Source organism: Aulonocara sp. 'chitande type north' Nkhata Bay, linkage group LG13 (assembly GCF_057382095.1).
Source record: "Aulonocara sp. 'chitande type north' Nkhata Bay isolate Kocher_YH1m ecotype deep benthic linkage group LG13, A_spYH_male_GT1.1, whole genome shotgun sequence".
Taxonomy (NCBI): Eukaryota; Metazoa; Chordata; class Actinopteri; order Cichliformes; family Cichlidae; genus Aulonocara; species Aulonocara sp. 'chitande type north' Nkhata Bay.
The window spans coordinates 5,767,114-5,789,602 of NC_141356.1; the positions used below are offsets into that span (position 1 = coordinate 5,767,114).

General features: G+C 41.4%; 2 protein-coding genes across 3 annotated transcripts in view; one reads left to right on the forward strand and one right to left on the reverse strand.

Moving 5' to 3' along the window:
- Positions 1–22,489, forward strand: part of inpp5a (inositol polyphosphate-5-phosphatase A) — a 167,914-nt gene that overhangs the window by 87,782 nt on the left and 57,643 nt on the right. For both annotated transcript variants that reach the window (XM_086258379.1, XM_086258380.1), the window contains 3 exons: positions 12,200–12,263; positions 13,805–13,908; positions 21,655–21,707. In XM_086258379.1, coding sequence (XP_086114505.1) covers positions 12,200–12,263; positions 13,805–13,908; positions 21,655–21,707 — 221 coding nt within the window. The remainder of the gene's footprint in view (positions 1–12,199; positions 12,264–13,804; positions 13,909–21,654; positions 21,708–22,489) is intronic.
- LOC147315523 (uncharacterized) lies at positions 4,024–5,918 on the reverse strand. The gene has a single exon (XM_086258378.1). It carries the CDS (start codon positions 5,916–5,918, stop codon positions 5,226–5,228), a length of 693 nt encoding a protein of 230 aa, XP_086114504.1. The 3' UTR covers positions 4,024–5,225.

The window sequence follows — 22,489 nt, forward strand, 5'->3', positions numbered from 1 at the left end:
GAATCTGAATCAAAGATCTGTGGTTCCTCTTTTAATTCTAAGGGATCAATACTGGTCCTGCTTTGCCCTGTAAACCAATTTTCTAGCAGAGCTCGCACATGATTTCCTTCCCAGGAGAAGCAGAAGAGCATTAAGGGAGAGTAAGCTTAACTTAAATCTTAATTACTGTAAAATAAGTAAATAAATTTACATTAACGTGCTTCCTCTAAGTATGTCTGTGAACACCCTAATTCCTTGCCTGCGTCCCTTACCTATGGTCCCCAGCACACACATCCCAGAGACAAGGGCTTCTTCAGGACGTGACGGATGGCTCCAACACTCGAGCCGCTTTCAAATCACAGGAAGTGACAGAGGAAGTTTTAATGAGAGTTTTGTCTGTGTATCCAGTCAGGCCTTCCAGGCAGCTGATGAATAATAGACACTGTGGCTCAATACTCTGAATACTCAATCAATGGCACTGGGAGAGGGCCTTGGCAAACACATATGGCAGCCTGGGGTGGGCGGCGGGCTGAGGAGGGGTAGAAAATACTTCTCCATCTGTATCTCCAGGCTGAAAAAAAAAGAAAAAGCAAGCCACCTCTATTGATGCCTCTCACTTTTGTGCCAGGGTGTTTTCTTCGCCGGCGATGACAAACAGGCTGTTTGTGCGGTATTGGAGGTTTGTGCAGAGAGGCTCCTGTGAAGGTGCTCTTTTAGTTCTGGATCCTGCATATCAATGGGTCCCTCGCTGGGATGTGGAGGGCGGATCTTGAAAAAGATCTGTCAATTCCTAAATCCAGTAGCTGTTAGAGCACACAGCATGCAGTTCTATTGTCTACTAATGGATTTGCCTTTTGCACTTTGATTCAGTGTGCTTACAGTTTAGCCATGTATAAATGTTAGAGTTTAGTGATTAATGGGGATATCATGTACCTATTAGTCAGAGCTTATGTCTCTGCTTCCTTCTCTGAGCTGTGTGGGGCTAGCATGTGTGCCTGATGTATTGCAACACCATTTCTTCATGACAGCATATCTGATTGACCTTTCCGATAAGACTGTGTGTGTATGTGCGTGTGTGTGTGTGTACACATTTGTGAGTTGTTTTTGGGGGTTACGATTCTGCGTGCAGGTTTGTGTGGACGTGTGGCATCACTCGTGATTTGTCAGATGCGGGGGGCTCCAGGGATTTCTGAGCAATGAGATATAAACTGGAAAATAGCCCATTCTTGTCTGTGCTCTCCAGAAGGCAAAATGCCACGGAAAACTCTGAGGAGATATTTCTCTGCAGGTGGCTGGAACAAGCTTGTAGTCCACAGACAGATAACCCTCATTGCAGGGCAAGTGTCATCACTTTATAGGATTATTATGCTCTAATCAAAGGCAGTATTATTTTCACCTTCATAATAATTTCGCACTCGCCTAGTTATTTTAAGGGAGTGTTTTAAGGGAACACAAGCATTCGGGTTACGATACAACCAAACCAAACAAGTTTTATTAACCAAGCTTACTTAAAATTGTTGCCACATGGTTTTCTGTGGATTGACTAATGGATTAATAGGTCAGTCACTTCAGCCCTCACACGCACCCAGTCCTCCTTTGCACTGAGGAATTCCAACAAGCACACTAACACTCTGTTTTTCCTCCTCATAAAATGGTTTAGTGCCTTGGCGTAACTTGTGGCTTGTTTATAACCTCTGTCATGGCCTTGATGTTGTTATGTTCCCACAATTCATAAATTCTTCAAGTATTTATGGTGCAATCTTATCAGTGAAGGAATGACTCCCAAATTACAAAAACAGTTCAGTTCAGTTCAGTTCAGTTCATTTTTATTTCAAACATTTCAAACATGTGCCTTCACAATCATTACAAAATATCATTCCATTATTTGTTTGAAAAGGAGTAGGCTGAAGTATTTACTTATTTGTCCCTACCCCCTCAAGTTTTACCTCTCATTCATTTAATTTTTTTTTGTCTTAAATTAAACAAACAACATATGAAACATATGAAGTAAAACAAAACATAACATACATAAATCAAAAACAAGAAATTAGCAAGCCCCACCACAGTATAGTTTCTTTCATATGAAAAATACAGAATGTGTATATTTGCAGATACACAAGTTATGGAAAAACAACAAACCAAAACAAAACAAAAAAACAAAAAAGAACCGCAACACCATTACCAGCAACATTACCGTCCTGGGTTAACCCCGTTTTCTTCATTCTTATACTTATTTAAAATTAGGTTTTTATATTTTACTTTAAACTGTTTTATGTTCCATAATTTAACTCCTGCAATTGAGATTGACATAGTTCTTAAAGTTGTTCTAGCACTTTGTATTTTTAAATTCCATTTCCCTCTTAAGTTATACCCACCTTCTCTTTCTATGAACAATTTACAGATTTCTTTGGGAAGCAATTTATTTCTTACTTTATACATTATTTGCGCTGTTTTAAGCTTCACCAAGTCTTGGAATTTAATAGCTTGCATTTTGACAAAGAGTGCATTTGTATGGTCCCTGTACCCTACATTATTTATTAATCTAATGGCCCTTTTCTGTATTATAGTTATTGTTTGTGTGTTACTTTTGTATGTGTTTCCCCAGACCTCTACACAGTAGCTCATATATGGCAGTAGTAAAGCACAGTATAAAATGTGCAGTGCTTTCTGATCCAACATATGCTTTGCTTTTCCCAGGACGGCAATGCCCCGTGCCAATTTCCCCCGAACATAAGTAATGTGTGGCTTCCAACAGAGCTTGTGGTCAATGATCACCCCAAGAAATTTTATTTCATTTACTCTTTCTAAATATACATTGTCAACACATATTTCTACTTCGATGTTTTTCTTTTGGTTTCCAAACAACATAAATTTGGTTTTATCTAGATTCAATGATAATTTATTTATATCAAACCACTTCTTTAATATCGTTAATTCCTGTGTGATCATCCCCAAAACCTGTGGCAACTCCACACCTGAACACAGTATATTTGTGTCATCTGCAAATATTACAAACTTTAAAATCTCCGATACTCTGCAGATATCATTTAAGTACATAATAAACATTTTTGGACCCAGTACTGAACCTTGAGGTACTCCACAAGCTATATCCATCAAATTAGATTTATATTCATTTATTTGTACATATTGTTGCCTATTCCCTACATAGCTTTTTAACCATTCCAAAACCACTCCCCTAAACCCGTACTTTTCCAGTTTTTTTAATAGAATTTCATGATTAACAGTATCAAACGCCTTCTTTAGATCTAAGAAAACTCCGAGCGCATACCTCTTATTATCCATACATTCCGTTATCTTTTCCATTAGATCTATCAGTGCCAAAGCTGTTGATCTGTTGTTTCTGAACCCATACTGACTATCTGTCATTAATTCATATTTTTCCACAAAACTGTCAAATCTTTTTATGAAGAGTTTTTCCAGTATCTTAGAGAACTGGGAGAGTATTGACACTGGTCTATAGTTTGTAAAATGATGTCTTTCACCGGTTTTGTAAATGGGAATAACTTTAGCAACTTTCATTTTTTGTGGAAAAACTCCTTTTTGAAACGACAAGTTGAATATATATTTTAATGGTTTTACGATACCATCAATAACTGTCTTTACCATTACCATATCAATATCATTCCAGTCTGTACTGGTTTTGTTCTTAAGTCCTCTAACTATGTCATAAATCTCTTTCTCTTCCACTGCTCTTAAAAACATTGAGCTACTATTCCTTTCAATATTTTCACCAGTGTCCCTTTCTATTCCATCAACCTTTATTTCTTCTGCCAGTTTTGGCCCTATGTTTACGAAGAATTCATTAAAGCCATTTACTATCTCTTCCATGTTATTAATACTTCTTGTCCCTTCTATAAAGTATCCAGGGTAATCATTATTCCTTGATTCATTTTTGATTATTCTGTTTAATACATTCCATATATCTCTTGTGTTATCTTTATTGTGTTCTAACCTTTTAATGTAATACTCTCTTTTACAGGATCTCATTATATTAGTTAATTAATTTTTGTAAGTTTTATACTTCATTTCAGTTTCTATTGTTCTCTTTTTTATGAATTCTCGATATAAGGTATTCTTTTTTTTGCTGGCATTTTGTAGTCCTTTTGTCATCCATGGTCTTCCTGCATAGTTGTGTTTCCTATTGATTTCAATTACTGGGCAGTTTTTATCAAGTAATGTGTTAAATGTTCTTAAAAATACTTCGTAAGCTTTATTAACTTCTGTTTGTTCATACACAATATTCCAATCTTGCTTTAAAAGTTCATTTCTAAGACAATTTAAGGTCTTCTCTGTTCTTATTCTTTTGTAAATAATCTTATGTCCATCGTTGTTCACTTTATAATGGCATTTATAAGATGCAAAGACTGGTAAATGGTCACTTATATCATTGATTAACAGCCCACTTTTTATCTTTCCTTCTATTATATTTGTAAATATATTATCTAATAGAGTTGCACAATGAGATGTTATTCTGGTCGGTCTTGTTATCAGTGGAAATAAACCGATGCTGTACATGGAATCAATAAATTCTTCTGTACTCTTATTATGATTTGGATTCAATAAGTCAATATTAAAGTCCCCACAAATAAACATTCTTTTCTGATTTATATTTGTAAATAAGTCCTCCATATTATCCTTAAATATCTCAATCTTAGATCCTGGTGTTCTATATATACAACTGACAATTAGGTTTTTCCTTTTTTCTATACTTATTTCCACTGATAAACATTCCATCACTCCATCAATAACAGTTGTCATTCTTCCCATTCTTTTGTACTTTAGGTTTTTATCAATGTAAAGTGCCACCCCACCTCCTTTCTTGTTGATCCTGTCTACATGAAGGAATTCATATCCATTTATTTTAAAGTCTTCTTCTTTTCCAGGAGTTATCCAGGTCTCCGATATGGCTATCACATTGAATGGCTGTTCAAACTGTGTTATGTAGTCTTTGATGGATTGAAAGTTTGCATATAAGCTTCGACTATTAAAGTGAACCATTGTTATACCCTGTTCTACCTTGAATTCCTTTTTAAGTTGCTCATTTGTATAATAATTGCATTCATTTGTCTTATTGTTAAAGAAATTACAATCAGGATCTATGTTGCTGTCATACATCAATGTCTTATTTTCAATATCTATATGAGTTGTTAGTTGAAAATTGTCAGACATCTGCGTTGGTTGTGCACTTGGACGGTCCCATCATATTTAGCACTGCTTTGCATTTATCAGTTATATTTTTCTAGTTCAGTCATCTCTTTGATGACTAGAACCTTAGCCTGCTCTGGTGTTCCATTTAACTTAATGAATATTTTACAGTCTGACGTCCAAGTTGACTGTATTTTCTTCTGTTTTCTTAATATTCTTGCTTGTCTTGCAATGTCTGCATTTTTCTTGATTAGGTGTTCATTTAAATAAACATTTGTACCTTTTAGCTTTCTTCCTTGCTTGAGCAGTTCTTTTTTCTGTTTTCTATTAACAAAACGAATGATAATGGCAGGTATTTGATTTTTTCTCGGAAGAGGATGGCATCCCTCAATATTTTTACTGTCCATTTCTATACCTTTGCTTTTAAAGAAGGCCATTACCTGCTCTTCCAAAGAGCGTAGCTCTTGCTCGGGTGGCTCCCCTCTCTCTGATGCTGCTACCCGTGCGTATGTCTGATGCTTGGTTTCCAGTCCTGTCACTATCACATCATTTACTCTTGAATATTGTTCCAGATCTGACACCCGTCCTTCCAGCATAGCAATCTTCTTGTCCTTTTCCTCGCTGTGCCTTCTTAGTTCTTTAATATCATCCATTAAATTGAGTATCAGTTTTTGTTGTTTGGAAATTGTTGTTATTTCTTCAGACATAAAGTTTAGGGATTTCTTTATGTCCTCCAGTTCCTCCTCATTAACGTTGCTCCTCTTAGGCGGCATCTTAACAGCGTTAAGGCCCACTGGTTGCGAAGCACCCTTGAGGATTGCCGAAACCCGGCCTGTCCTGGCAATTAACCTCACTGGTTAATTGCCTTCAACTCCTGGGTTTGCTTTTTTAGGTGGCATTTTGAAAATGATGAGATTGGTATTTCCTTGTGATGGCCCGTTGAAGTCACTGTTGATTTACTTGCTGGTGCCTTGCTAGAGGATCCTGGGCCTAGTGGCTGCTGGAGGATCCTGGGCCTGGTGGCTGCTGGAAGAGCCTGGGCCTGGTGGCTGCTGGAAGAGCCTGGGCCTGGTGGCTGCTGGAGGATCCTGGGCCTGGTGGCTGCTGGAAGAGCCTGGGCCTGGTGGCTGCTGGAAGAGCCTGGGCCTGGTGGCTGCTGCAGGATCCTGGGCCTAGTGGCTGCTGGAGGATCCTGGGCCTGGTGGCTGCTGGAAGAGCCTGGGCCTGGTGGCTGCTGGAGGATCCTGGGCCTGGTGGCTGCTGGAAGAGCCTGGGCCTGGTGGCTGCTGCAGGATCCTGGGCCTAGTGGCTGCTGGAGGATCCTGGGCCTGGTGGCTGCTGGAAGAGCCTGGGCCTGGTGGCTGCTGGAAGAGCCTGGGCCTGGTGGCTGCTGCAGGATCCTGGGCCTGGTGGCTGCTGGAGGATCCTGGGCCTGGTGGCTGCTGGAAGAGCCTGGGCCTGGTGGCTGCTGGAAGAGCCTGGGCCTGGTGGCTGCTGCAGGATCCTGGGCCTGGTGGCTGCTGGAGGATCCTGGGCCTGGTGGCTGCTGGAAGAGCCTGGGCCTGGTGGCTGGTCTCCGCAAAGAATGTTCAGGAAGCGCCTCACGAAACGACTTTTTGTGTTGTTTCCTATGGGACTGCCACTCAAACCTGGGACGGTGCTGCACCTCAGCTGGTAAATGTAAATGGCAACAGAGCGCCACCTGCCATAGTTAAACTAGCTAAAAGGTTTGGACTGAGTGCTTCAGAACTTCTGACTCAGGTTGAGGTTTGTGTTCCGCAGTCATTCATATGCAAACCAGCTCACCATGCCTGTGTGCCAGTCCCTGTTAACACTGAGTTTGCACCTATTAAGCACGAGACTGAGTTCATTAAACAAGACTTTACTTGTGAGAAGCTGCATTTTAAGCTTGAAATAGGCCAGAATTACAACTGCAGTCTAAAATGAGACCGAGTGAACTGCAGTGTTACAGAAAAAAATGGCACTGGAATACCAAAGAAACCAAAGAAAAGATTAAAAACTATAAAAATGTGCTATAAAGACTTCGGTTTATAGACTATATCCAAAAGATAGCATGCATGTACGTAGTTAGCTTCTAGACTGCACTGACTGAATTATCAGCAGGCTAATGTGAGCTGTTTGTTCATATCTTGGGACATTTGTAATGCCTGAAAACTAACAATGAAAACAGTAAAGAGTATATGGGAGAAACCTTCAACCATGATATGAATGTCGACGTTACATCGTTTGTCCACCAGAGGGCACACGATTTCCTTCTTGGCAACACATGTTTGGAATACCACATAGTCAGGCGGAGTGTAAAAAAACAAATTTCACATTCAACTTGATTCTGAAAAATGCACGACACAAATTTTTTTGCTTCGATTCTTCGTTTAAATTTTGTCGTCGCCATGTAAATGCGTACGTTTCACCCACATTTACTCTTAAAGCAGACGCCTGGAAGCACGCCTGTGAGTAAAAAGTTCCCGGGCAGGCCTCGGTGTTTACACAAAAAGACTGAGAGCACAACAGCAGCAATGATGACGATGTTGTCATAATTTAACATGGAGCCAGAAATTATGTTCCCCATTTAATGTGAAATGATACAAAATTTGATTTTAGCTAATATCTAATAATATTAAAAAAATAAAATAAAGGTTGGACTCATTCATTTCATTATTATTATAACCTTAATTAAAATTTACATCATCAGAATGTTATTCAGTGTGTAACCACCACATGGTCCTTTAAAGGCTTACAAAAACACACTCGTTCACTAGCACACAGTAAAATACTATCAGAACTATTTTTGCCTCCCGTTAACGTCTAAAGCCTTCCAAGAAGACAGAGTAAAGGTAATGTTTTTGTGTCTTAGTTGAGATTGCCTACTTTATTGTATTTGAAACTAATGTAATTAAGATTCTATACTTATTTTTGAACATTTTTATTTTTATTTCAAAATGGCATGCACAATGCTGTATGCGGTTTAAGACATTGCAATGTCTAGAAAGGAAATCAATGAGCAGTTAATTTTAAAAGACCTGCAATTTTTCTCTTTTGAACATTTATTATGGCACATTAATAAAGCAAAACTCAACATTACTCAGTTGATGGAAGAATCAATAGAATTAAAATAATCTTAAAAATCCTACGTTGTTCCAGCTTCAGTGACAGCATTTGGCCACCACTATGTTGTTGTTGTTCTTGTGTGTGTGTGCGTGTGTGTGTGTGTGTGTGTGTGTGCGTGTGTGTGTGTGTGTGTTTTTACAAGTCAGAACTGACCACATGTGAACGAGTGGAGTTGTCAGCTGTCATGTGTTGTGGAGAAAAACCCTGGATACAGACCGGGGACCACCACAGGCAGCTAATGATACCAGGCCTGGTCAGGAAGCTGCATGCATGAAAGCTTTAACAAAATCCAAATGTGTCAATTATTTTAAAATAATCCCCCATTTTTAAACCATTTTTTGTATTGGGATGTAATTATACTTATTAGTGCAAGCTATTGGGAGTCTATGGGCCAGTTTCAAATGATCCATCAGGAAATGAAGTTTTTGGCACTGCGCCTTGGTTGTTCAGCCCTAGAGACCTTTGGCATTAAAAAAACAAAAAACACAAGGGCCCAAAGAGCAGTAAATCCAGCCTTTTACAAACAGTCCTCATCCACAGATGTGAATCACTGACTTCTATTGCCACAAGAAGCAGTAATGCACAATAAACACTTAATTGCATCACCTGCTTTCTAATTAACACCCGTACTGCTCGCGTGTTCTCATCGTCGTCCTCTACAAACCCACGAGCTGCACTACAGTGTCCGAGAGGCAGCAGAGCATTACCCTCTGAAGCTATACAGCGATGACACCGGAGTGTGTATGTGTCAGCTCTCCTGGGGACTGGCCCACTCTCCCTTAGCACAGATTGGAGGTGAGACCTTGAAGAAAAATTATTACTTTTATGTTTGCTTTATGGCTCATTTTTCACATTAAACGCAGAAAATCTATTCAGAGGTCACAGAATTCCTGCTTCTCTTCACGAGCCAAAACTAATTTTTGCAGCCCTCGGTATCGATAAAGCATTCAGCGGAGCAAAGTATGCAGGCTATGTACTGCCGCTCTCAAGTCTCTATTTTCCACCAGCCAGTCTATTGGGACTTGTTCAGGCCGTATCTGCTGGGTGGCGGGTCGGTAGGGGGGGGTTCTGGAAATGTCAACCGCACACGTGCACGGAGAGAGCGCGAGCCCAGCCGCCGTGGTGTCAGTGCGCCCTTATCTGTGAGTGGTGCAGCCAATAGGACTTGTGATAAGAGATAGCATTGCCAGATCAAGTCATAAAACCCCAGCTTTTATGGCGCGGTTATTGTCTTTCTGTCTACAATTATAGTGATTACTCATTTCCCCCTTACCTCCCCCTGCGGACCTCATGGTGCACTTAATAGACTGCATTTTACTAATGGAAAATTAAGTAGCCGCTGTGGCAGTGGGGTTTATAAATATGTAAAATATACTTTTAATTATTTCAAGTGAATCTGGCAGCTAATCAATAAAGAGGGACGTGACAAACATACGTTTGACACAGGCCATTGTAAAGCTACTGGTAAAAGATAAGCATGGCCTGTCAGCGCAGTCCAGCCCTAATGAATATTTTGAGCCTGTCATGTAAAGAGACAAATGGATTAATTGCGCCCTGCTAATATAATAGCTTCTTCATGGAGAGTGCGGGAGAGAGGCAGGCAGGCAGAGGAGAAGAGAGGGAGCCCAGCAGCTGCTGCTGGGATCTGAACCCCAGTGTCAGATGAATATTTATTAGGGTTGAGGGTTAAGTAGATTTTTGCGATTACACGGATAGCCACTTAAGCATAGTTGTTTATAATTTATTTGATAATTGATTCATGCGGGTTTGTTTGATGTCATATTAATTTTATATCTGGTAGTCACAGGTGCTGGGGGCAAGTGGAGGTATCAGCTTCAGCTTTTTTTTTTTTAAAGAAAATAAAGTTTAGATTATTATTATTATTATAAAATCTTTATTATAAAGTTTATTTTTTACTTTTATGTTTGGATGAGCTCCACAAAATGATTAATTACTAATTATTTATTTAACCCTTTAACACCAAGTGTGTCGTATTTGAGTTTTTGTGAGGTTTTGGGACCTCTACCACATCAATGTGTGTGTGTTTTTCCTGAAAAACAAAAATGCCAAATGTAGCAAAAATGATACAAATGGAAACACATATATGCACATTTATAATTTTCTTTTTTAACTTGTCAGAAGTTTAAAAAAATCTAATTTTCTAATAATTATTTTTGGTTCAGGCTTCAAAATCAGAGACGCTGCCCATCACCGTTCCCCTGAAATAATTAAGTTTTGGGTTTTTTAATAAAATATTATAGTAGAAAATGCTCTGCTTGAACAGATGACGAACACGAGTCTATTTTATTCAGTTTTGCCTGGTAACAAAGTTACACCCTGAATGACTTGCTAACATTTTTGTCTATTAATTTTCAGTTAATCTAGCAGTAAGAGGCACTTTGACCTGGTGGTAAATAGAACAAAAAATGCAGCTGCAAATTAATTTGTAATAAAAATAAAAAAGGAAAATTCCTCTTCTTTTGTAAAAGGAAATATATCACAATAATACGGCATAATGGTCTTTTCACTCCTCTGTGAAATATTCACACAAACAGCAGCAGTTAGCATAGTGGCACCATTTTGACAAATGGCACCTTTATGCCTCCCTGGCCCTGCTTTCCTATCCATCTCTGTGTCCAGGCCCGTTGTTGGCACTTTAAGGTGAAAGAGAACATAAAGACAAGTGAGCACAAATAAGTGTAGGGGGGCCTTCCTGGAAGCTGTCCTCTCGCAATGGGAAGCTGCGACCTTGAGTCCTGCCTTCGCCCAACGCTGTCCCCTCTCATATGCACCCCCCCCCCCCCCCCCCCACCCCCTCCTCCTTTTTGCCTCCGTCTGAGCAGGAGAGGGATTGACGGCAGTGGTTCGGGTCACCAAGCGCGGTTCTCATCAATTAAATGTGCGACAGTGTTTTCTGTCGGCTGAACTTATATGTCAAGGAGATGGGCAGGACCTCGTGTTTGTGCTTTTGACAAATCAGCAAATGTTTAATCTCAAGATGTGCTGGGCGCTCATAAATAATGCAGAGGCCAGGCCGGGCCCGAACTCTCTCCCAGCGTGTTGGAAAGAGTGCGGAAAAAACGGGAAAAGATCATGCATTGAGCCCCCCCCCCCTCGCTTCTGATTTCTTCTCCTTCTTCCTTCCGTCACATCCACCATTACTCATCTATCATTTCCTGTACATTCGCTCTTATCTTTCTCACTCTTTTGCAATAGTTTTCTCCCTCTACTCACTTACGTTTTAATCTGGTTGCTCTGGTCTTCATAGCTGAATCTCCGCTCCGCTCTCTGGCTCTGTTTTGAAGGAAAAGGAGACTCGGAATTATCCTAAATCAAAGGTCTGCTATCTCAAAGACACAGGGGATTGAGCTCGAGCTTTGCCTCGATTTGCCCTAAATGTAAAGAGGCCAACAGAAAAGCAGTGTAGCGGACTGTGAACCGCATCAAATCCCCCTCTGCACCACTCTCACTTCTTCCCACAGACTTTGATTGGCTCGTCCACCGACTGGGAAAGTTTCCTGATTGTTCACAGGGAAAATTAAGATTTTAAGCCTATTGAAGTTGATCTTTGCTCATTGAAAAGTCCATCTGAATGTGTCCTTTGAAAGCTCAAATTGTTGACTCGTCACGTTAGAAGACTCCAGAATAGGGTGCACAGAGGCCGCGCTGCGAGCGTACTGTACCGAGAGCACGGTGCACCTGTTGTTGTGTAGCCGGATGGGGTGTGTGTAGTGTTTGTGCAGTGTGCTGTGGAGTGTGGAAGATCTGTGCTGGCTTTGCTTTCAGCGCAGTTTATTAGGCATTTTCACATCAGGTCAGTCCTTTAAACACTGACGGTGTGAAAAGCTTTTGAAGGACTTTTAGCTCCTGACAAAACAAAAAGTTGATAAATAAATGTCTTTAAAAACGTCTTCTTCTCTTGCAGGCTCTTGGAAGTTTATACTTTATCCACGACTCTTTGAAAAACATCCAACAGTTTGATTTCAAAGGTGAGCCTCACCCCACCTCTCTCCATCACATGACACACATACATCATGACCACTATCCTCTCTTCATTCCCCTTTATCACATTCCTGCATATCACATGCGACCGTTTGCAGGCTATTCCTGCTTCCATCAAAAGCAGTAGGCTGTGATGGTCTTTGAGGATAATGTAAAGGGAGCGGGACAGAATGGTAATGCTTATAAATATTAGGATTTAATTCATACGATTTCGGGCCTACAGTAATGGTGTGCAGCAGGTTATTGGACAGCTATGGCCGTCTCATCAGCCTGCGGTGTCAGAGGGCCCAGGGGGCCGGTGACCACGCTAATTAAAGAGGGGATATAGATGTGGAGCCGCCTCGCTTCCTATTAGACCCAAGTCAGCATTAGCACCAGTTACCCCAGTGAAGGACAGGGCGAAGGAAGGGGAGGGGTCACAAGAGAGAGCAGAGGCGCATTCATGTACCCATGTGCACACACATTAAGATTTGATTTAAAATCACAGCACCGGGCATCTGCAGATGTTAGTACATTAGCAGCTAATCGGGCATAATTTGTTTTAGCAGTCTCCATGTTTTTAAGAGTCAGTTTGCAATTTTAGTTTGAGCACGAAATGCAAATAATAAAATCTTCTGATCTCTGAGCTGGTGGCCTGTCCAGTTGGGCTGGGACTGTTTTAGCCACATGCAAACTTTCAGACAAATTTTCTGAAACTTAGCAGAAGATTTCAAGTGAAGTGTCATACATTTAGGCATTATATTTTTTCTATTAAAATATTTTCCATTAAGGAATTCCAAACAGATTAAAATCCCCCTAACCCTGGGTGGTGTAGAAGTGGAGGAGGGTGAAGAGGAGCCTGTTATTCCCATATCCAGTGCTACGTTTTTATACTTTCACTCTCCTAAAGTTGCCTTGCGTCATAGTAAGGCCTTAACTGGGCTTAGGAGAGGGGTCATCATCATCTGCCTGAAAGAAGTCACTTTAGCTGACTTTAAGTCGCAAACTAAAGATTTTAAACAGCTGTTGTGTGCCTGTGGTGACCACGAAACCTTCTATGACCCCATACAGAGCCAAGAGTTTTAAAAAACCCTGTGAAACAGAGTATTCAGAGCAGTGTAAAGATTGAATTTCTACATAAACTGACATTGTTATTGTAAACTTTGACTATTTTTAACATCAACATCTTTTAGTATAAGTGTACACACGGCCTATGACAGAATATAATGAAAATTCAGGGACTGCAGTGTTTTAAATCTACAGCATTTAATCCACTACAGTGATCCAATAATATCAAAGACAGGCATTTACTCACTTTACATCTCAGTCTGTCCTCCTCGTCCGAGTGCAGGCGTTCCTCATTCTGACCAGCAGGTGGGGCAGTTGTCTGATGAAGCTGAAATAGCTTTAAGAATCAGTCTAATTAGAAGATTAAGACTCACACTTCACTCACACAGTGTTAAAAAAAGAACCTTCTGTGGTTGTAACAGTGTGTGTTTTTCTCCCCGTTCTTCTCCCTTCATCACTGTCAACCTCGCTTCCTCTTCAGCCAAGAAATTTAGAAAGGTGGTCGGGAAGGAAACCTGCTCAGAGACACTAGAAAGCACACCCACACTGGAGAAGGCGAAGTTTCCACAGGACTACTTTCCCGAGGTGGGTTTTGTAATAAACACACACGATTGGCTGACAGCCTTCTCCCGAGATGCCGGCTGACAGATGTTTTATTTACAGTGGAAGGTTATGTGTGCTCAAAATGTGTATTTCTTGATGTATTAAATCCCACTCATTGTTATGTACTGTATATACATCAATTTGTTGCATTTTTAATGCATATCCAATACAGACCTGAATATTCATATATTTAGTTTGCTTATTTCCTTTGCAGTTTTTATAGCTTTTTGTTTTTCCAGTCAGATTTCTCCCCTACTTCAGGGAAACCCAGTTGACTGATCTAAAGACAAATCAGCACAAAGAATTCAAAGAGAAAAAGTCCTTGTTGTGTTTCCCGTGTCCCGTGGAGCAGTTCCCTGCTCACGCCGCCTGTGTTCAGTTTTCTGGTTTCGATGTGCGGAGCTGGGCGCCGAGCATATCTGTGCTGATATAGTAATAAAGAGCACGACCGCCCGTGTGTCATCCCCGCACTCCCCACTCATCTGTCAACCATGCTCCGACGGCCGCCTCCGCAAATATATGCAAAACAGATGGATACGGCCCCCTTCACACACTTCCCCCCAATTTCCGTCTCTTTCACACACTGCAGGACCCCCCCCCCCCACTCCCTCCAACCCCCTTCAACCCACCCACCTATCTGCCTACCCTTAGCCACCCTAGACACACACACATACTTACATACCTAAACAACTTCAGTTTTTTTCTCTCTCCCGTTCCAGAGATGATCTAAAACCAATTACACTGATTGAGGCGCAAAGCCATTTAAAATGATTGCAGCGAAGCATTGTTCTGCATTTAACAGGACAAGCAAAGAAAACCGGCACAACAGAGCTGGCACGGCGTATGCTGAGAAGGATGATGGGAGTGATGTAGAGAGAAAAGAAGTGTGTGTGTATGCATGCGTATGTGCCGTGTAGGTAGGTGTGTGCGTGTGTCTGTGGCGGGGGGGTGTACAGATGAGAAAAGTTTTGCCTGGTGATTTATGCCTCTTTCCCGGCTGGGATATGAATCTGGGATGATGCTCCAGAGAGCAGCACTCCAGATAATGTTAGCCCATTTAAAAAGAGCAGATTTGTGTAGTCTATCAGGGTCGCAGAGTATTTTTTTTTCTCCCCCCTGTCCCCCCCTCCGTGCCTGCCTCCCTCCTCCGGCCCCTCCGTAGTGAGAAATTGGTTGTTATCATAGATCACAGATACTGCTCAAACCTCTTATGAAAGATGAATTAATTTCACTAATGCTTTAATGCAAAGCTCTCACGGGGGAGGCAGACTGGTGATAACCCCTGCCTCGTCCCCGCTTCCTCCGCTCGTGATTTATGCCCTCTTTTAGTAGATGAAACCGCCTAGATTTGCCATCCATCTGCAGCTTTGAGGAATCCTATTACACGGGGATCTTGGACCGGACAGGACGCCACACACAGGGAGTCCAAAACCAGTTGCTTCGGTCCTTTTTTTGGGGGGGGGGGGGATAACGATAGGTGTGTGTGGAGTAGGTCTTGTGAGAGATGTGGGAGTGCATCATTAAAAGTCATCAAAAAGGACACAGGGGGCAGGTGTCTCGAATCCTCTGGGGAAGGTGTTCGAGTGACAGCACGCCGCTCAGGTTGGCCGCAGAGACAGATGTGCGCTTTCCTCAGCTTGTGGCTTACCTTTACTGTCCCCCATTAATAATGTGTCACAGCTGGTGACATCATGGCGGGAGTGTGGAGTGTTTGTGTTAGTTTAAAGCAAAATGCCATTCATGGCATCCCACCCATGAATCCATCTCTACATTCAGGGTTCTGTGTGAGAGGCACTGCGGCTAGTTTTCTTCCTTTCTTCCAGTCATTAAAGAAAAAAGTTAAAATGACAAAAACATAAAGCAGAAAACAACATATATAAAATTTAATATCATTTTTCATTTTGTATAATTTTTTTGTCACTAATTAATCAACTTACTTCTTCAATCTGATCTACGCCATTATAAAAAAAATAATAAGTAGTAAGTGTGTGAATAAATGATACAATTATATAATAGTTGATCTGTCTCTGATGCTCAGTGCTAGAGGCTTTGATTATACCCTTTTAGAGGGTGTTTGTTTTAAGCTGCTTTTGCAGCCATATCATTTTAACACCTTGATGTGATATGCCTGCAGCCCACGTATAGTTTAACTTGTCCTCAAAAACCTAAGGCATGCAATTTCAATTGCTTTTTATAGAGCTGAAATTGCACAAGCATTTTTACACAAGCAGACCAAGCAGAGCCAATAGCCAGAAAAGTGGCTCAGACCTCACGGAGTTGATATCCAGCCCAACATTGTCTTTTTTTTCCTCGATAATCTTACTTATTACTCACTTAACCTAAATCACGCCCTGCTTTCAGCTCTGAAAGGCATCATAAAGTTCTGAAGTTACTCACTTTCACACTTTCTGTTCGATTCCCATTTAAGTGGCGGCCTCTCCATATGCAAAGCGTCGTTTCTTTCCGTAAATCCCGCCCTGAATTATAGCTGTGTTTGTGCGTTGGGGGGAGTGAAGCGGGGACGTTAATTGAAATGCTGAATAAGAAGGAAGTGGACAAAATTGCAGATGCTATTTCTTCCAAAAGGTCGCGGTGATGGATTTGGCGGCTTGTCCCCCCCTCCCCCGTTATTCCGTCAATCTCCTTGCCCCCCTCCCCCCGGTGGGATTAATGTATTTATTTGTGTGGTGCGGTAATACACGCCTCCAAAAACCATTGCATCATAAGGATTTGTCATTGCCTTATATAAATAAAGTATACGACCCAGACCTTAATGTGCCCTTGCTATTGATTGTTTTACACAACAGTAAAGAGAAGGGGGTGAAAAAAGAGAAAGGATGAAAATAGGCGGCAGGCTGTAGATCAATATCCGTATGAGTTTGTATTTGTTGTTTGGCACCGTGAGCGTGTCCATTAAAGCGCTGACTTTTCATACCCTTTTAGTGCCCCCTGTAGCACGCTGCGATACGGGGCTGCGATACGGGGCTGCGATTACTTTCAAGTTCTGCCCTCGCTGAAAGTTAACTTGCTTCTCTCCTTATGATTTAAACGCCACGCGTGATTCATAGATGTGATGTGTACGTTAAGGAGATGAAGTCATTTAAACTGGCATTGCCTGTAAAACGCTCTGTGGCATTTATCACCAGACAAGACACCTGTGACACAGATGCTGTTCTCTGTGACAGGCGTGATCCATGAGACTGCAAGGAGCTCATAAACGAGGGGCTAATGCCGAAATGAGAGCCAAATTGAAGCTTTTTTCACTTTTTACATGTTTTTGGGACATAGATAGCAGTGCTTTGCGATCCTACAAATATTTGGTATCAATCCAATACCAAGTAAATACAGTGCAAGTGTTCCAGACACCGATACTTTTAACCTATAAAGGCAGCTTATGTAGGGAAGAGCAGCGTGTCATGATTCATGAGAAGAATCATCACCAGTTTGCGAAATTCTGAAGACATACTAATGACCAGTAAATCACTGCGATTTGTATTTTTTGCAATAATTAGTTAAAAGAACAAAATGCATCTTCCTGCATTTTTTAAATTTCAGTGTTTTTACTGCTGCATGTAGCGAAAGAGAGCAACTCCCTCTGTAGTTCTGGTGCAGCTTTATCAAAGCATACACACTCGTACACAATGTCTTCATGTACTGTCCTGTCATGTAAACCGGCCCTCTGCCATTGGATACCCCCCACCCCGCGCCGTATGATGGAATAAAGATAAATGTGACTGTCTACAGGGGCTCAAATCAATCAGCGTTTGTGTGTATTACTTATTACTCACAGTGCATTTCTGTCATGAGGCTTTTGTGTCACCCCCTCCGCTCTCTGTCCTGCACTCTTCTTTGCCCCGCCTTCTTTCTGAACATAACCCGACATAGTATTATTTACTGGGGGGGCTGAAGTATAAGAAAGGTCAAAAAAATCAAAGGGGACTGACCGGGAAGCAGTGGCAGGAGGGTGTTTTAGGTAGTACTGTGTGTGTGTGTGTGTGTGTGTGTGTGTGTGTGTGTGTGTGTGCTGACTGTGTCACATGTGACATTTTATATCAGCATATTTTTCCATGGTCGTAGTTTTGAGTGAATCCCACACTTTCTCTTCCACCCCCACTGTTTATTTTTTTTTCTGTTCGTGCGTTCGCACAAACAGTTTGTCTGTACTCTGCCGAGCATCCACAGATGTGACCCCCACCCCACCTCTCCCCACCCCACCGTCGTAGCCACCGTTCATCACTGTCACGGGCGGAGACGCCATCGTTGACCTGTGGAAGGTCGGCCAATGTCACCGCGAGCCTCGCGACCTTTTGCGGTCGCCCTTCGACTCCCACTATCAACCTCCCCTTCAGTGGCTACAGCAGCCATATCTGATATTTAATATTTTCACATGCGACCTGTTCTGCAAGCATGTCTTTAAAAAAGGGGAAAAAAGAACTCTTAGTAAAACTCTTAAACTTTTAGGAAAAGCATTTTTGTGTTTGTGTGTGTGTGTGGAGGAGACAGGGAGGCGTGATGATGATGATGATGTCTCAGCACATGATTAAATGGGGGCCGGACAGCATCTGTGTCATCATCTCCGCTCCAATATCAGCTGTCGCAGCCAAAGCGTGATGTCATCATGTCAGCCCATAGGCCGAGCACCGTTTTCTTCTTCCGCGCTCTGATTGATTTTGTGAGATAATCACTTCACTCGGACTCCTGCTACAAAAAAATCACTCGTATTGTGTGAAATAAAGAGATGATGATTTTATTATTATTATTATTTTAAACTTTGCAGTGATGCTTTTAAAGCATGCACTCTGATAGTTGTCTATGTTCGCGCCCTCGTGCGCGTCGTGAGTGTGTTTATAAGCGAGCGATGGAGCAGGGGGTCAATCAGTCATATGTGGAGGAAATGGGGCAATCTGGGGCCGGGTGTCAAGAAAGTGATGGATTTTAATGCTGCGATTGTAGTTAATGGCTCTTTAAATTAAATCGAGATTAAACGTCTCTGGCGGCAGTCAGTGCTCGTACGGGTCCTGAGCAAGTCCACCCTCCACCCCCACCGCCACCGCCACCTCTCGCTCTTCATCTTGTCCCTACTCATCCTCTCATACTCTTAATACTTTCTTTCCTCAACTTTACATTGATAAACATTTGCAGCATGTTAATGGATTTAACGTGCAACAAACTAATGTGTTATTCAGAGTGCATTTTTGTGTGTGACTACATAAGCCTTATTGCTTCTGTTTGCTTCTGTTTATCTTTTTAATATAGTCATTAAGTTAAAAAATATAGGTATATTTTGAAGTGCGAGGCCAATCGGTTTTGCTACAGCATGATCTGTTTACATATGCTCCTCTCAAAGTCACAATTTCGGGGGACAGCAAGTTATAATTGGGTCCATACATCCTGCCAAGGCACTATGGATTAATTCAAGTATGCTAATGTAATTCAATTTGATACAGTTAATCTTATACTAATGCAGATTGAAGGATGTGAGGCGCAATCAAATACCTCTTAGGCTTTTAATTTGCATCTGAGCTTTTTAAATAAAATTAGTCAATTTGTAATTATGTGACCTGGCCCGTAATTAGTTTATTTATCACTGCAGTTAACTCCCCATTAGGGGTATCACACACAGAGAGAGAGAGGCAGGAAAAAAGAGAGAGGTTATGAGAAAGAGGCTTATTTATTCAGAATGAGAACACTCGCAACATCAATTTGTCTCTCATTTAATAACCAGCTTCATGGTGAATCATGTGCTGTTTGAAAAAGATCATGTGCTGTTTGATCATGTGCTGTTTGAGAAAGATGCAGCTGTTTGATCAGATCCCACAAGCCTGATCTGATCAAACAGCTGCACGGTGGATGTCTGCACTGCAGCTGTCACCTGGTGTCTCCCAGCATCTTTTTCCATAGAGCTACTCGCGCCACCGTTCTCTGGTCGTTCTCACTTAAAATGATGAATCTAGATAGAAACGTATGCTTCGTGTTACTTTCTGCCGCGATGTCTTCTTCACCGTTCGACCAAAAACTTCAGCTGGTTAGGATGGTCAAAATCCATTTTTCTGCTTCTTGTAAAAACTTCCTTGACCAGCTCACTCAATAAAAGCCTGTCAGGATCACTGAGTGTTCAGGCTGAGGTGAGCTAGGTTAAAACCCACCTCGCGCTGCCAGCTTCTTAAAGAGCTTTCCTAAATGTAGACGTTTCAACATTAACTGAGTGTAAAAACAGACTGATAGCATTCCACTTTCTTTCTTTTATGGCGTTGAATGTTTCAGGTTGACTGACCAAGTCCTCCATATTCATAAGAATGTTGATGTACAATATAAGTATGAATCTTCATGTGGTTGTTTTTTTGGTTAGTTTTAATAAAGCATGTTGAATCTTGTTTGCATTGAACATGCAGTGCTTTGATTTTAATTTTGTAGGCAGTGGATTCTGACTGAAGCCATTTATTCATATTTATTAGGGTTGGGGGGGGAAAAATATAGACAGAATAGTGTTGCAATATTTTCTGTTGCAATATTGTGTCGATAAGGGAACACCAAATATCGATATTTTATTACATAAATTAAAATACTTTGTAAAATACTGAACATTCTGAAATAATGTTAGCCGAGCAAACTTACATTAAAATGACTCAAACAAAAACCATCAAATGCTGAATTCTGGGAGCCAGAATTGTGATATAACATTAATATAACATAAAAGTTATAAATCAGTTTCTAACTTTTATGCAATGTGTTTTTGAGACTGTTCATTTCTTTCTAAGTGAGCAAACTCAAAAATTCAGGATTGAATCAAATCATAATTTCCTCCACTGTAATTGCCAACTTGACCCCATTCAATCACAGACTGATCTCAGACTGACTCCACCTTTAGTCCTAATGTTTTTCTGAAAATGATTGTTCAAATCTGGAAAAGGTTGCCAAGCAGGTATGAAATGGATTGACTGGTATACACAGGTGAAAGACAATGGCCATTTATTATTGGCTTAATTTAATGTTTTGGCTTGTCAAGCTCTTTTTTCCTGTTTTCTGAATTTTACTTATAACAAAGCATCAATTTGTTTTTATTTGAAAACTGATGATGGAAAACTTAAACACATAAAAAAAGGTATAACTATGGTAACAGTATAGTATATGGTCCCAGTTAAAATGATTCGGAGATCTGACTAAGATGCCTCTCGGGTGAGATGTTCTGGGCATGTCTACAAGGAGAAGGAAAGATCATATCTCTCGGCTGGCCTGGGAACGCCTTGCTGTTCTCGGGTGAGCTCGAGGGGGTGGCTCGGGAAAGGGAGGTGCTCAGGCTGTTGCCCCCAGTGACCCAGCCCCAGATTATTGGAAGAGGATGGATGGATGGATGGATGTTCCTAGTGAAATGTAGTGGAGTGTTTGCTACAATACACTTACGTTCCGCCACTGTTCATCCATTAACTCTGATGTTTAAATGTGTATTTATAGAGTCATTAACAGCCCGTTTCCATACAGTAACTTAGGCAGTTTAATTGCCTTAAAAGCTCACAATTCAGGAATTTTTTAATGAAATGTGTCTGTCTGTCTAAATTGAACTGCAGAGTTTCGAGCAGTGCTGAAAAATGCAAACCAGAAATTCTGCTCCCAGATGATGGACATTGCTACTTGACTGTGAAACATTTGAGTCTATAGCTTTCATTTGTCTCGTGGTAAATCCTCGCCACTGTCAATTGTCATGCTAAATTGAGTCTCTCTGTTCTGCAGTGCAAGTGGTCCAGAAAGGGATTCATCAGAACTCGATGGGCCATGGCTGACTGGTGAGTTTTATTAATAGGTCCCCACAATGACACATCCCACCTCATCACTGTTCAACCTTGAATCATTACAAGTGTATCGCTGTGATTAGAGATGAATATCTAGCCACGTCAGTCACGTCTGACTTCACCCTGGAGCTGCAGGGAGTCTTGCTCTGTGAGGTTATCATAGACAGCGCACCCAGACGGAGAGAGCGACTCACATAGCCGAATCCTCTCCGGACAGCGCGCTGCAGAAGTAAGCAGGGATTCGATTAGACGTAATCACGTTACTCGAGCAGTTGCGTATGACAGATGACAAAAAACATTACATGCAATTGAACCTGTACGGGATGAATACCATCGCTGCTTCCAGCGTGCAGAGCTAGGGAATGGGGGGAGGAGTAGGTGGCTGAGGGGTGGAAGATGGGGATTGTAATCTAATAGAGGGATGACATGAGAACTAAAGAGCTGAAACGGTAAGCATTTAATAGGAGCGTGACGTTTGACAAGAGCGGCAAAGAGAGAGAGGCTGGTGAAGAATGGGAGATCAGATCGGACACAGTCAAAGCTACAGATGTATTCATTTGTTCAGGATGTCACTGCAGAATAAAGCCCGTGGGATAAGATCAATTCCTCTGAGTTGCCCTGCCAAGCCCCATGCTAACAAAAAAACCACCCAGATAGGATCTGCAGGGAGGTGTTCATCGCTGTCTTGTTTTTCTCTGAGAGAACAAAATGAAAGATGGCAGATTAGAGTTTGTGGCTGTATTCTTATGCATATGTGTGCTAGAAACATCAGTGAT